The sequence below is a fragment of the Coprinopsis cinerea genome (assembly GCF_000182895.1).
Source record: "Coprinopsis cinerea okayama7#130 chromosome 7 map unlocalized cont3.7, whole genome shotgun sequence".
NCBI lineage: Eukaryota > Fungi > Basidiomycota > Agaricomycetes > Agaricales > Psathyrellaceae > Coprinopsis > Coprinopsis cinerea.
The window spans coordinates 2,236,969-2,249,927 of NW_003307538.1; the positions used below are offsets into that span (position 1 = coordinate 2,236,969).

Below are 12,959 nucleotides of genomic sequence, written 5' to 3' on the forward strand. Positions count from 1 at the left end.
CCCTCGATAGCATGGAGAGATACTATGGCTCACCAGTACATCGAATCCACCACTGAATTGAATCTCGTCTTCCACTGGCCCAATCGACCTGAAAATTGGAACGACGATTCCAGATGACTACTAAATGAAGATGGTGCACTTTTTTTTGAAGAAAACGGATGGGATTTGGAGGTAGGATGGTTTGAAGGAAGGCGGGGGCATCAGTAATTTGTAGTGCCATCGGCGAAATTAGTGATCGAATTGATGAATGGTTACGATTTTGCAATCAAAATTCGATTCAGTGGTGGATTCGATGTACTGGTGAGCCATAGTATCGTCCCGGGCCTCACACAGTAATTGACGGGCGCTTGTTCGTTGGCGAGACCTAGTGCCAAGAGGCCTAGAAATGTGCACGTGAGCTAGCCGAATAGGCTGATGGTGATTGGCTGAATGGGAAATTGTTCAAGGGCAAACTCCGATTCATCCCGCCCCGCCCCGTAACGCGTGACAAACTGGTCAAAGCCTCCCTTCTCTTCCAAAATCTCTGCATACGAAAATGTTCTCGAGGCTGTCTGCGGGAGCCTTTAGGAGGGCGGCGACTTCGGGGCCTGCTCGTCCCAACAACTTGTTCTCTGGCGCACGGGTATGTCGTTTTTTGACTACGAAACAGGTCTGGGTGACATGCTAAACTTCTGACCGGTAACAGGTGCGTTTCGCCTCGACCCATGCTTCAGCGTCGACTTTGGAGGTGAGCGAAGGTGTTTTATGGACAATAACAGCAGTTTAACGACCTTTTGAACAGTCCGTAATGGGCTCCCGCGCAACCCTCGCCTCAGCTTCGATAGTCGCCGTCGGGAGCATCGCCTGGTACACTCATTTGTACGGAAGCCTGCCATTCCTCGGCGAAGTCCACGCCAGCAGTCTCAGCGACGAAGGCTTGCACGCACCTGCCTACCCTTGGTCTCATGGTGGCGTCCTCGACTCTTTCGACCACGCCAGGTGAGCACCGGCACCATACGTTGACGTGGAGCAGACCACTCACCCGACCTACAGCATCCGACGAGGATACCAAGTCTACCGTGAAGTCTGCGCTGCCTGCCACTCTCTCGACCGCATTGCCTGGCGCAATCTTGTCGGTGTCTCCCACACCGTCGACGAGGCCCGAGCCATGGCCGAGGAAGTTGAATACACCGACGGACCTGACTCGGAGGGCGAGATGTTCCAGCGCCCCGGAAAACTTGCCGACTACATGCCTGCACCCTACCCCAACGAGGAGGCTGCCCGTGCCAGCAACGGTGGTGCTTATCCCCCTGACCTTAGTTTGATCGTCAAGGCTCGCCATGGTGGTGCTGTATGTATTTCTGTATTCGTGCACCTGGAAGGTTACTGAACTCTTGACAGGACTACCTCTTCTCTCTCCTCACCGGTTACATCGATCCTCCCGCTGGTGTTGAAATTCGTGAGGGTATGAACTACAACCCTTACTTCCCCGGTGGTGCTATTTCCATGGCTCGTGTCCTTTTCGACGGCTTGGTTGAGTACGAAGACGGTAAGTAGCTTTTGGACGCGTCTTGTCATGCCCAAGCTCACCATTCTTTCCTCAGGCACCCCTGCAACCACCTCGCAGATGGCCAAGGACGTCACCACTTTCCTTGCCTGGGCTGCTGAGCCTGAGCACGACGAGAGGAAGAAGACCGGTATTAAGGCCGTCATCATCTTCTCCACCTTGTTCGCCCTCAGCTTGTACGTGAAACGATTCAAGTGGAACGTCATCAAGAATCGGAAAATCGGTGTGTTTTCAATTTGCTGTTGCTCTCCCTCGTTCTCCGTCTGACCGCGTTTCCTCTACCAGTCTACAATCCTCCAGCTGGCAAAACGCATTAGACCTGACGCCCTTTTCTTATACATCCGTAGGAAGTTGTAATAGGGTCATTCAATACCATATCTCTACATTCATTAGACATAATGCTACCCGTTCGAAAACATTTGCCTGCATTGTGAAATCTTTCGATGAGAGGCTAGCTCCATGTGGCAATTATTTCCCACCCTTAAGTTCAAAGTCCGACGCTGGACCCTGCCATGGCCGTGTGGTCAAGGCTCTTCCCCCAATTCGCATCTTCGCCGACACTACCCATCGTCCTCATCTATTCTTTCTACCACAATGTCGTCAGAATCGTGGCCTCCATCGCTAAAGTGCGTGAATTCAATCTGAATGTCGGGCCATAGTCACGGAGAAACTTGCAGAGAATGGGTTGCAAAGTGTCTAGGGCAAATGACCGAAGCCAACAAGCAAGAAGCCCAAGCTGAGCTCAGACAGGTAATTGCTGACGCCTTCGAAAAGCATACTCTTTGGACCACCGATTGGGCTGGTGTTCAGCTGAAAAGGTGTGTTTCCCGACGACACCCGAGAGTCTTCTGTCATGCGTTGCTCACTTCCCCCACCGTCTAGCCTGCTCCCCAAACCTGCACCTGTTATCAGTCTCAAGCGGAAGAAGTATGTCGCTGGATACTTGTACATCCCCCCGAGCTAACTGGTGTCCCACAGCATCGACAGCCAAAACTCGAATAAGAAAGCCAAAAAGGCGAATAAAGCCTTCTCAAACTCCTATCCGAATGAGTACAACTACAGTGATCAGGCTGCGCTTAACCGGAGAGCAGAGCGATTCCAGCGTGAACACGAGATCGAACGGACCAAGAATGCGCCTCACAGTCACAGTCATTCGTCCAAGGGCAATCACTATTATAGTCAGCATTATTCTCATCCTGCATCATCAGAATCGCCATTCGGATCAAGAGATGAACCTGAGGGGAATAACGTGCGTTTTGACTTGTTGTACCTTCCTGGTGCCCAGATGGTTTCTCATAAGGAACAGGCCATGAATTGGGACAAGTACACTATTGTTGGAACGTCGACAGAAATCTTCAAGGATTATCTTCGTCTTACCAGTGTAGGTGCTACAGAAGTGTGGCAGGTGTTTGTTTGCTGACGATGTCCTTTTAGGAACCGAAACCAGAGACGATACGTCCATATCATGTTCTTCAACAAACCCTAATAGAGCTTAAGAAACGTTGGAGAGAGAAAGTGTCGTACAATTGGATCTGCAGTCAGCTCAAGAGTTTACGGCAGGATCTCACCGTGCGTTTGTCATCATCCCACTGGTATCGCTGTGTCCTTCTGACTCGTCTCTTCAGGTACAACGCATCAAGAATGAGTTCAGCGTCCAAGTATATGAGATCCATGCACGAATGGCATTGGAAAGCGTGAGTCGTGTTGTTTAACGATCTTGCATCCCACATCTGATCCCATCGATTGCAGAACGACATGGTTGAATACAACCAGTGTCAAGCGACTCTGAAGACACTTTACGAACTGGGAATCCCAGGCAAAGTGGAGGAGTTTACTGCATACCGCATTCTCATGCTTTTGCATGGACGGAACCGAAGCGGTCAGTGAACCAATCCTCCATCTCCCGTCTACAAGAATAAAAGCTAACGCTTCGATCCAGAATTAAATCTCTACGTAGGTCAGCTAACACCGAAACAGAAGGCGAATCCCGCTGTCGCTCATGCACTTGCCGTCCAACGGGCATTGGCCACTGGCAACTACCATTCCCTTTTTGAACTTTACCTGAACGCACCCAACATGGGTGCATACATCATGGATCACTTCATTGATCGAGAGCGAGCTAGGGCGTTGCTGGTGATCACCAAAGCGTATGTAGTCCTCCCCTTCACCAATCGCCAATACTCATCTGACACAAAAAAAACAGATATTTAAAGGTCCCTTTGACGTTCTTGCAAAACGAGCTGGCGTTCGAATCTCTGGAAGAGACTGTCAAGTTTCTACAATCTCATTCAGCAGCGTGCTTCGTTGATCCCAGGCATCCCGACAGCCAGAAGATTGTCGAGTGTCGGCCGGCGCATGCCAAACTCGTCCAGGTGTACGAAGAGAAGTACCGGAAAGTGGCTATCAAGGGTGCCATCTAGTTCGTCAAAGGGGCCGGCTCTCAGCATTGCACCTACTCGCCTCGACTCGAACTTGGAGTTCATTTATTCATCGTGGCTGTTTTTTTTTTCGTCATCACCGCCCGCTCTCGCTTTGGTTTTCCGCTTTATACCTCTCGTCTCTGATATTACGACTCACTCAATCGCCCGCGTCCTATCTGCCATATCCTCTTTTTTGAATATCCTCACCGACACCTCCTTTCCCATCCTCGCATACATGCGTCCCGGCTTTTTCTCCTGACCATCCCTCCGAGCCCGGCCTTCGTGTTCCCATCATCCATCGACTATTTCAGTGTTAACAACCGTGTTCGCAGTTTCTAGGAATAACTCTTTTGGGAGTGCGACGGGGGTATATTGGATGATGGAGGGCGCCGGGAGAGTGTGTTGGGGATTTGGTTAGCTGAATGGGATGGGGTTGGCCAGTTGCTTGTGAGCGATGGAGGGGTGCGTCAAGAGGCGGATATTGGAGCTAGGCAGGTCATGGCCCGTGGCACAAGGCGACGCGACGAACAACACTCTGCTACGCTACACGACGCAAAACATGCACATCAAGGTAAAAAAAACGCGCAAGGCAGAAGGTGAGGTGGCCGGGATCAGGCTTTCAGCTTCAGCTTCATCGATCAGAAGAACGTTCTCGGTGTTTCGCTGCTCAGTTTTTATTCTATTTATACCTCCACCGCGTTATCTTCTCTGTTTTGTTTTATATGCTGTCGTCTGCGCTACCCCATGATACAGTATTTATTGATAAACGATACTTTGAATGCGATGACGTTCTCGTTACATCCTTTACACACATAAAGACGTCGGGTCTGGTGCGTGATAATGTAAAGGTACGCGGTGTTTCCGTTTCAGTCGCGCATCCGTGCGGGAATGAATCGGCGGAGGACGACCTCGCGTATAGAATAGTGTTTGAAGCAGGCGGGGGAATTGAGGACATTAGTGGATATTCGGGATTCTGAGGGGATGGTAACGTAGACGAGTACGAGAGTCTGTTAATTGAAAGTGGGGTAGTTAGAATAGTGTTTGTAGCAGTGGTCGGAAGATAGCAGCAAGCGTTCTATCCAAACTACATCCTCACCTTTTGCACTTGAGAGTTCACTCGGTTTATGGTGCTCAGCCAGGACCAAGTGAAGGGTGTCGAGTTTTGGAGGTTCACCATTGAACTGGCTTGATCTTGTTCGTCTTCGTATACTGGCATTACGACCAGTGCGAACCTAAACTATGTTTGAGAAATCGGAACGGGAAAGGGTGTGGGGGCTTGAGTGGATGTGCGAGTACTTACTCTGCATGGCTGAAGACTGGACCCCTTTTATACAAGAGGTAGTCAACGCAGAATTTGATGCCGCCTTTTACAACCCAACCGAGGGAACGGTAGTGGTGATAGACCACGTAGTTGATGAGGAATGGGTTGTCGAATTGCAGTGGGGGAGGTGGTTGGTCGAAGGAAGGAGGTAGATGTGCGCGTTGGAAGGCGATCCAAATGTCTTTCAGGGACATTGGCTCGAGCTGTTTTGGTTTTTCTGTGAGACGCCATGCCTCAAAGGATTTAGGAGACGAAGTAATTGCTTACTGTGTTTGGATCGAGAACGGTTAGGCAATCCATGTTCCAGAGGAGGAAGAAAGCTTCTTGGAGTGTTAGTTGGAGGTGCTCGACGTTTTTCAGTTCTTCCTCTTCCTCTTCTCCTTCGTCTGCACCGTCGATGGAGTCGGCTGGTGTTGCTGCTCGTGCGGGGAATTCGATGGGTTGGGAAGGTTTCCAGGTTGCAGCTGAGGGGATAGCAGGGCCGGATAACGCAGGAGCAATAACTCTACCCTCTTTCTCGAAGATTTCTTCGGCTTCTTGGGCGACCGCTGCGATAGCCCTCGCCCGATCCAACTTGAATTGTTTCCGCTCTGCCCGTCTTCGTGCGGTTACTTCTTCGGAAGTTAATTCTATCCTTCATCAACACAAGATGGAAAGGAGTAATCCTGTTGGTATTTCAAATTGTTTTTGGGAGTAGGATATGAGAGACACACGTTTTCCCTGAGCTGCCTTTCGTATGTTGAGTTGACGGGATAGCCAACTGGGTTCGCTGCGGGAGAGGTTTCCTTTGCCGAAGAACCCTCTCCTCCACAGCACCATCGAATCCTCCATATTCGATACCCATACAGATCGTGTTATTGGGTCAAAGATCCCTTCACAGTGAGGATTCTCGATTCGAGTCAAAGAGAGTCCAAGTAAGCCGAGCACAGACTTGACTGGGCCAGCTGGGGAATCGACGAATAGAAGGGGTAGTGGATGCGCATAGATCCTGTTGTTTTCGTGGTTACGTGCTCCTCCTTTGCGGGAACGTTTGCCTTGCGGGTTGGGCGCTACCAGCGACATTTTGGTTTTGGGGCAAGAAGAGAGGTAAGATGGCGGAGTCCAAAATGGGTCTGATTGCCAGTGGGCGCGTCTGAATCTCCTAGGCTACGCGAAACGTTGACCACCACCACCGACGACGACGACCACACCTGAGTACGCGGCCGGTCAATATGTCTGATCGACGACGGGCTGAGATAGAGGCCAAGAAGGCCAAACTCGAAGAACTTCGAAGGGCACGAGCGGAACGACAGCGCGCAGAGACAGAGCGGCGGGCTTCAGAAGTGCGTGTCCCATCTCCCCTACCTCTCCCCACTTTCCCTCTCAACCTACACAGCAAGCAGCCGCATCCCCAGCTAAACAACGCGATGTCGAAGATCTGGTCAATATGTTGGTTGGCAGCCCCAGGCGGAGTGGCCGGACGAGTGGTGATTTGACGCCGTCCGAGTCGATCCCGGGGACCCCTGCGCTTTCGCATACGATTCAGTTACCTGGGCCGTCTGGTCTTTCGGGATCGGGACGGGTTAGTAGGCAGAGTGATTTTGCGTCTGAGAGGGTCTTCTCGGGTGCTGGGACGCAGTCTGTGTCAAGCAATGCGACGGATAATGTCATGGAGATGTGAGTAGCTGCTTGTTTTGCGCTTTTGGTTGTCGGTTGTGCTGAATGGAGGATTGGTGTTCAAAGACAGATCACACCGCGCTCGTATACGGACCTTATTGATGTTGAGCAGGAACTATTCGAGTTGCCGCAAAAGGTTTGGAGATTTCGCGTTTTGGGGCGTGTGGTGGGTGGTAACGAGTTGATCGTTGGATACAGGAGCGCGTTATCTATAACAAAGAAGTTCAAACGACTGCAGTTGACGAGGGGGTTTCTCCAGATTATGAGGAAGAGATACGACAGCGGATACTACGCGAGCGGGATGCTGAGGCGGAACGGATTGCTAGAGACAAAGAGCTGGAGGAGGAGAGTGTTAAGTTGGATCAGGAGATTGAGGCTGAGATTCGAGGTGCGATTTCCGTTTTGACTGAAATAGTACCAGGATACTGAAGTGCTGGCCGACAGAGTTGACTGAGGAAGAACGAGCGAGCATCCTTACTGCCCCAGAGTTCCTTGATTTCGTGGAACAATCGTCCAAGATCTTGCAAAGAGCTCTGAACGACAACTATGATTATACTCGTGACTATACCATTGGTGCTGAAGCCGGAGGGTGAGTCCCACTTCTAGGCTGACGTTTCAATAATTGACCCTGTTCTAGAGATGATACGGAAGGAAAACGCGTGAAGCGTGTTTGTGAATTCTTCGACGAACGGTTAGGCAAGAATCGTTCAATAACAGATATCGATTGGTCGCCCAAGGTATGTTGGCGTTTACCTGCTTTGAGCATGGCCCTCACCTCTGATAGTATCCAGAACTGAGCGTTGCTTCGTACAATAAAAACGGAAGTGCTCTCAATGAACCTGACGGTATCGTCGCCGTGTGGAACCTTCACCTGCTTGAACGACCAGAATTTGTGTTCCACTCACAGGTACGCGTCAAACCTCTAAAGGCGTGAACTAGCTAATCCTTCTTTCAGTCTGACGTTCTGACCGTGACGTTCTCGCCCTTCCACTCAAATCTGATCTTCGGAGGGACGTATTCTGGGCAGATCCTTCTTTGGGATACTCGATCGAAACACCTCCCTGTCCTGAAGACACCGCTCTCTGCTGCTGGGCACACACATCCTGTGTATGCCATGCGCATGGTCGGTACTCAGAACGCGCACAATTTGATTACCAGCAGTTCCGATGGTACTGTCTGCAGCTGGCTAGTTGACATGCTTGCGCAGCCCCAGGTATGTATGAGCTGGATCGCTTCGACCGACCTTCGCTGATCGGTCTTTAGGAAACACTGGAACTACTTCACACCGGACACAACAAGACCAGCGAAGTCGCGATCACGACACTCGACTTCCCGGCGAACGAAACCACCACTTTCTGGGTTGGAACTGAAGAAGGCAGCATCTACCAAGCCAACCGCTACGACCGCGCCGGTGCAAAGGCAGGCTTGAATCAGAACGACGTTTACAAAGGCCACCACGGCCCCGTTCTAGGATTGGACTTCCACCCTTCCAACGGCCCCGTCGACTTTTCGGACCTCTTCTTGACGAGTTCCGTGGATTGGACGGTGAAGTTGTGGCGGGCCAAATCGTTAACGAAGCCGTCTACCGCTGCACACCACCTACCACCGCTTTATTCGTTTGATGAAGCTGATGATTATGTGTACGATGCGAAATGGCATCCTGCTCATCCGGCATTGTTTGGTACTGTGGATGGGTCGGGCAAGTTTGATCTCTGGAATTTGAATGCTGATACTGAGGTATGTAAACACTCCCTCCACTCATCCTCTACGTATACCTAATTACTGGCTATGCAGGTCCCCGTGGCTTCCACGATCGTCGGCTCCGGCCGTGGGTTGAACAAGCTCCAGTGGGACAGGAAGGAAGGGCGGCGCGCTGCTCTCGGTGGCAGCGACGGGCATCTATACATCTACGATATCGGCGATATGGCTATTCCTCGGGAAACGGAGTGGACGGATTTACAAAAGGTTATCGCGGGTATGGTGGGTGGGCAGGCGAGTGTGCCTGTTGTGGAGGATTTGTCTTCTTCGAGGATGGGCAGGTGATGATCATGCTGTGCAGGTGTAATTTGAGTCGGGGTGGATGGGTCGGGGTGCGGATTTGCGTCTTGTAGGATTGTTGATAATATATCGTGTTTCTATTTTTTGAGCTCAAATCGATGCTTCTGCTCTGAGCTAAGTCGGAGGGTCTGAGCCCGTCCGTTCGCGAGTGGCGAGCGAGGCTTGAGAACCTAACAGTGCCAAATATCGTCCTGCCCCGGGAGTGGGTTTGAACTTTTGAACTTTGAGGGCAAGCGCCCAACCTCGTCCCAAGGAAACTTTCTGACTGCTTCCTTCGCCTGACAGTCCCGCTCAGAACTCCTATGGAACAGCATCTAGGTTTGGGGAAGCGTCCTGGTTACGGCAAAGCTCGCCAAACGCGTTCCTCGCCCCAAAAAGCGTCATCGCGCGAACTCGATGAATGTTCAACGTTCAACACTTGATCCCGAAGCATGGCAGGCAACGAAAACTTGAAACCAGAACCGATATATCGATACGATGGTTATGTCGAACTTGGATTGAACGGCGACGTGCCAGGCGGTGATCCTGAAGGACTCGAGGACTGGGGGTCATCTTCGTGTTCCTGAACGACCTGGAGGTGGTGAGTGACAGTGTAAGGGGTCGATCCACCCGCCCAGCCAGTTCCACCTTCGTGCCTTTTCGAGGAAGAAGAGTTGCAGACCAACACGTCAATTCGACCGTAGAACTGAATTCAAGCAACATACGACCCTACCTCAGCGAAGTCTTCGTACGAATCGATGACCTGGTTGCCGAGAATTGGTGTTGCCTTTATCCTGAAGGCAATGCTGGCGGGCAAGACTGTACATCAGACAAGTACGACTCGACCCGCCTCGTCGTAACGATTTGGGAGCTTCGAGCCGGACGTCTGTAGGCCGCCATAGGGGGAGGCTATGTAGCCGGGGTTCAGGCGGCATTCGTAGTCTCTCTCGCGTACATATGTGGACCGATGGATAACACTCGAATGCCGTCGATGCACTAGCAGTCCCGTCCACACCCTAACTGTGGTCCCATGTCGATGAGGAGCCGTACTTTCCCCTGGATGAAAGCGAACAGTTCAGGTTCTCGAGATAGGTACAGCTGGACTGGGGTGTGCCTGTTGGAAGACCCCGACCGGTAAGCGCATGCAGCCTCGTGGGTACCTTCCAAAATACCCTACCTGGATGGTGGAGACTGACATCCACCATAGCTGCCCGAGTCACCGTGGATGCAGAGGGAGGTGTTCTCCCTGGTGGGGGAGCGCATGTTACTCCCTGACTTATTGATGGAGCCGTACAAGACCTGGAGGACCTGCGTTCAAGTCGAGGAAGGACAGATTCTCGGCGAACGGGAGGGGCTACCGCCGGCTGTTGGGTCGCTGTCCCAGGGGTCTTCGAGGTTTCTTCATCCCGGGAGTACTCGCTTATGGATGCAAGCTGATATCTGAAGGCGGGGCGGACACGGAGCTTAACGCCCTTACCATTCCACCCATTCGACTGGTGTATGGGACGTCAGCCTAACACATAACTTCGAAAGCTGGACAACGACCTCTTACCCTTGTGGCTCTACACTAGACTCCTGAGAAGCTCCATGAAGAACGATGGGTGGATGGCACGTCTTCTGCGGACGTGGGTGACCCCTCACCTGGGCATGTAGATGGCGGTTTGTGGAGCAGGGTCAACCTACCTCTGAATTGACCCCATGGCCCTCGTGGACGACCGCTTCTGTTCCCATAGGGTGAGTGTTCATGGCGGCTTCAAAAGGGTATTTGTTGATGAATTTCCGGTCTACAGTTGAGAAGGACCGGTTTAACCTTGTTCGCTGTGGGCCCGAGGTCGCCGTTCACCTCCATCGCGAGCGGTTGTTCCCAAGTCACGGCCGCAGGATGATTGGCTGTCCAAACATTACAAAGACAACCTGACCAGCGCCAGTCCTGAAGTGTGCCGGACTTTCCAGCTCGCCCAATCCACAGTGACATCGTCTTTCACCGGTCTGCCGGCCCCAGCTTTCGATGGACTTGCGTCTTCCTTATTTCGCCAGGTGCGAAATCCTTTGTTTATCCGAGCTCTGCAGGGAAAGCTGACGTTTCGTTCCATGGAAGGATGTTCTGACACCTTCAAACGTGTCCTTCGTTCCCTTGGACCCGCTTCTTTGACCCAGTTCTGTCTCAACAGTGCGAGGAAGATATTGAATCTTTGGGAAAGAGTGACCTCCAAGCTCCGTGCCATGGACTTCTCTCCTTTCCAGACGGCCATACAACGCTCCGATCTGAGCTCAAATGCATCCCTGGGTCATCCCTGCTCCCACAGGGTAACAGCCTGAGTGGGTGTTCTCCGACTTCAGAAGGGGGAGTACTGATGAATTTACCCTCTACCCTTGGAATGGACCCTTTGGCCTCGTCAGCTGTGGGCTCGGGGTGTTGCCGTTCACCTCAATCGTTGGCCGTTATCTCCAGGTCAAGACCGCAAGGTACTCAACCTCGGAAACATTACGAAGACGGTCTTCAACTACTGCCAGAAGCTCGTAGGCCTCTCAAGCTCTTTGAACCATTCTGGCATCTCCCAGTAGCCTGACGATGTCTGCCTTATCCCACCAGGTGAGGAACGCTTTGTTTATCCGGGGTCAGCAGGAGAAGCCGATTTTATTTTACCGCAAAAAGGTGTTCTAACACCCACAAAACCGCCTTGGGCACTTTTGGACCCGCTTCTTCGACCCATGTATGTCCTAATGCATCATGGAGTTTGAATTCCTTTGGAAGCACTGGCAGTCAAGCTCCGTGTCATGGTCTTCCTTGCGTTCACAAAGGCCGTGCAATACTCCGAACTGAGTTCAGGCGCTTGTCTGGACAGCCTTCTGCTCTTGTTCCACTCCATGGTCCTGGAAAGCGAGGCCACGGCATGACCTATATGAATGCCAAGGTAAACCCGATGCGAGTCTATAAAAGGACTGCTCCAATTTACCAAATCTCCAGGATCAGCAGCAATGAACCTCTTCACGGTGGCCTTCTTATTCCTCGCTACCGCCTTGGTTGCTTTAGCGAAACCCATTGCCTCCAACTGTCCCGCCACCCCGGATCTCCCTGTTGAGGACCTCCCTAGCGTCACCGCCCTTCACGATCCCTTCACCTTCCTCAACGGTCAGAAGGTCGTGACCAAGGATGATTGGGCCTGTCGCCGCGAAGAAATCCTTGACCTTGTGCAGAAGTACGAATTTGGAACGCTGCCCCCCAAAGCAACCATACTATCCGCGGTTGTGGATTGGTATAATTTTTCACGCGCCGTCGACATCACGGTCGGCCACGAGGGCAAAGAGTTCAACTTCACATCTTTCTTTACCCTACCCATTGAGCCAACCGTCGAGGCCCATACCCATTACTCCTCTCCACTGCCTCCGATGCCTCCCCATTCGGCCTCAACCTCGACAACAACATCGTTCACGCCTACATCGATTACCGCGGTTCACGCTTCCGCGACAAGTTTGCGGAGGTTTATGGTAGAGATCACGGCGTGTCCGAGGCCGGCCAACGCGCCTGGGCTGCTAGCCTCGTTATCGACGCGCTACAGCTCTTACCGATGGAAGAGGTCCCGGTCGACCTCACCCGCCTTGGTATCGGCGGATGTAGCTGGTACGAGAGCATCCGAGTTTTACATTCGATAGAGACTGCTACGGCAATATCAACCACTTCATTGTCCAAGCAGAGTCGGTGGCATCCACGCGCCAGCGGCTCGAATCTGATCGTGATAGCGGCTGCTCGACAGAAGTGAACTTTAAGGCGTTTACAGGATGGTGTCGGCGTCATCACATGCGGTGCGGGCGAGTTTGTGAGCGAGGGCAGGCGGGCCATAGAGGGCGGGGTCTTGCAGTTGGGGATGGTAATCCTGTGTGTTCTGGACACTCTGAATTAGACTTCAGGAACTATTTGTGAATGGAGAGCTACGGTTACAGAAGGGCGCCGTCCTCGACGCCATAGGTGCTGGCGCGA

At 52.1% G+C, this 12,959-nt stretch overlaps 5 protein-coding genes across 5 annotated transcripts; 4 read left to right on the top strand and 1 right to left on the bottom strand.

Annotated features, from left to right (window-relative positions):
• Positions 1 to 535: 535 nt before the first annotated feature.
• On the top strand, positions 536 to 1,863 carry CC1G_05743 (hypothetical protein; the record flags this gene model as incomplete). The annotated part of the gene is made up of 7 exons (XM_001831620.1): positions 536 to 622; positions 686 to 727; positions 782 to 978; positions 1,033 to 1,330; positions 1,381 to 1,528; positions 1,584 to 1,769; positions 1,832 to 1,863. The coding sequence occupies 7 exons, from the start codon at positions 536 to 538 to the stop codon at positions 1,861 to 1,863; spliced, it is 990 nt and encodes a 329-aa protein (XP_001831672.1).
• A 195-nt stretch (positions 1,864 to 2,058) lies between these two features.
• CC1G_05744 (hypothetical protein) lies at positions 2,059 to 3,966 on the top strand (the record flags this gene model as incomplete). Its single annotated transcript, XM_001831621.1, has 9 exons — positions 2,059 to 2,172; positions 2,240 to 2,364; positions 2,429 to 2,473; positions 2,525 to 2,927; positions 2,981 to 3,115; positions 3,172 to 3,240; positions 3,296 to 3,425; positions 3,486 to 3,693; positions 3,750 to 3,966. 9 exons carry the CDS (start codon positions 2,059 to 2,061, stop codon positions 3,964 to 3,966), a joined length of 1,446 nt encoding a protein of 481 aa, XP_001831673.1.
• Positions 3,967 to 4,832: 866 nt separating this feature from the next.
• Positions 4,833 to 6,349, bottom strand: CC1G_05745 (tRNA-intron endonuclease; the record flags this gene model as incomplete). Its single annotated transcript, XM_001831622.2, has 5 exons — positions 4,833 to 4,973; positions 5,063 to 5,198; positions 5,267 to 5,520; positions 5,555 to 5,916; positions 6,001 to 6,349. 5 exons carry the CDS (start codon positions 6,347 to 6,349, stop codon positions 4,833 to 4,835), a joined length of 1,242 nt encoding a protein of 413 aa, XP_001831674.2.
• A 110-nt stretch (positions 6,350 to 6,459) lies between these two features.
• On the top strand, positions 6,460 to 8,986 carry CC1G_05746 (dynein intermediate chain; the record flags this gene model as incomplete). Its single annotated transcript, XM_001831623.2, has 10 exons — positions 6,460 to 6,609; positions 6,663 to 6,943; positions 7,010 to 7,079; positions 7,142 to 7,331; positions 7,388 to 7,532; positions 7,581 to 7,680; positions 7,728 to 7,850; positions 7,899 to 8,156; positions 8,207 to 8,680; positions 8,738 to 8,986. Exons 1-10 carry the CDS (start codon positions 6,499 to 6,501, stop codon positions 8,984 to 8,986), a joined length of 2,001 nt encoding a protein of 666 aa, XP_001831675.2. The 5' UTR covers positions 6,460 to 6,498.
• Positions 8,987 to 11,959: 2,973 nt separating this feature from the next.
• CC1G_05747 (hypothetical protein) lies at positions 11,960 to 12,634 on the top strand (the record flags this gene model as incomplete). Its single annotated transcript, XM_001831624.1, has 1 exon — positions 11,960 to 12,634. The coding sequence occupies one exon, from the start codon at positions 11,960 to 11,962 to the stop codon at positions 12,632 to 12,634; it is 675 nt and encodes a 224-aa protein (XP_001831676.1).
• Positions 12,635 to 12,959: the final 325 nt, after the last annotated feature.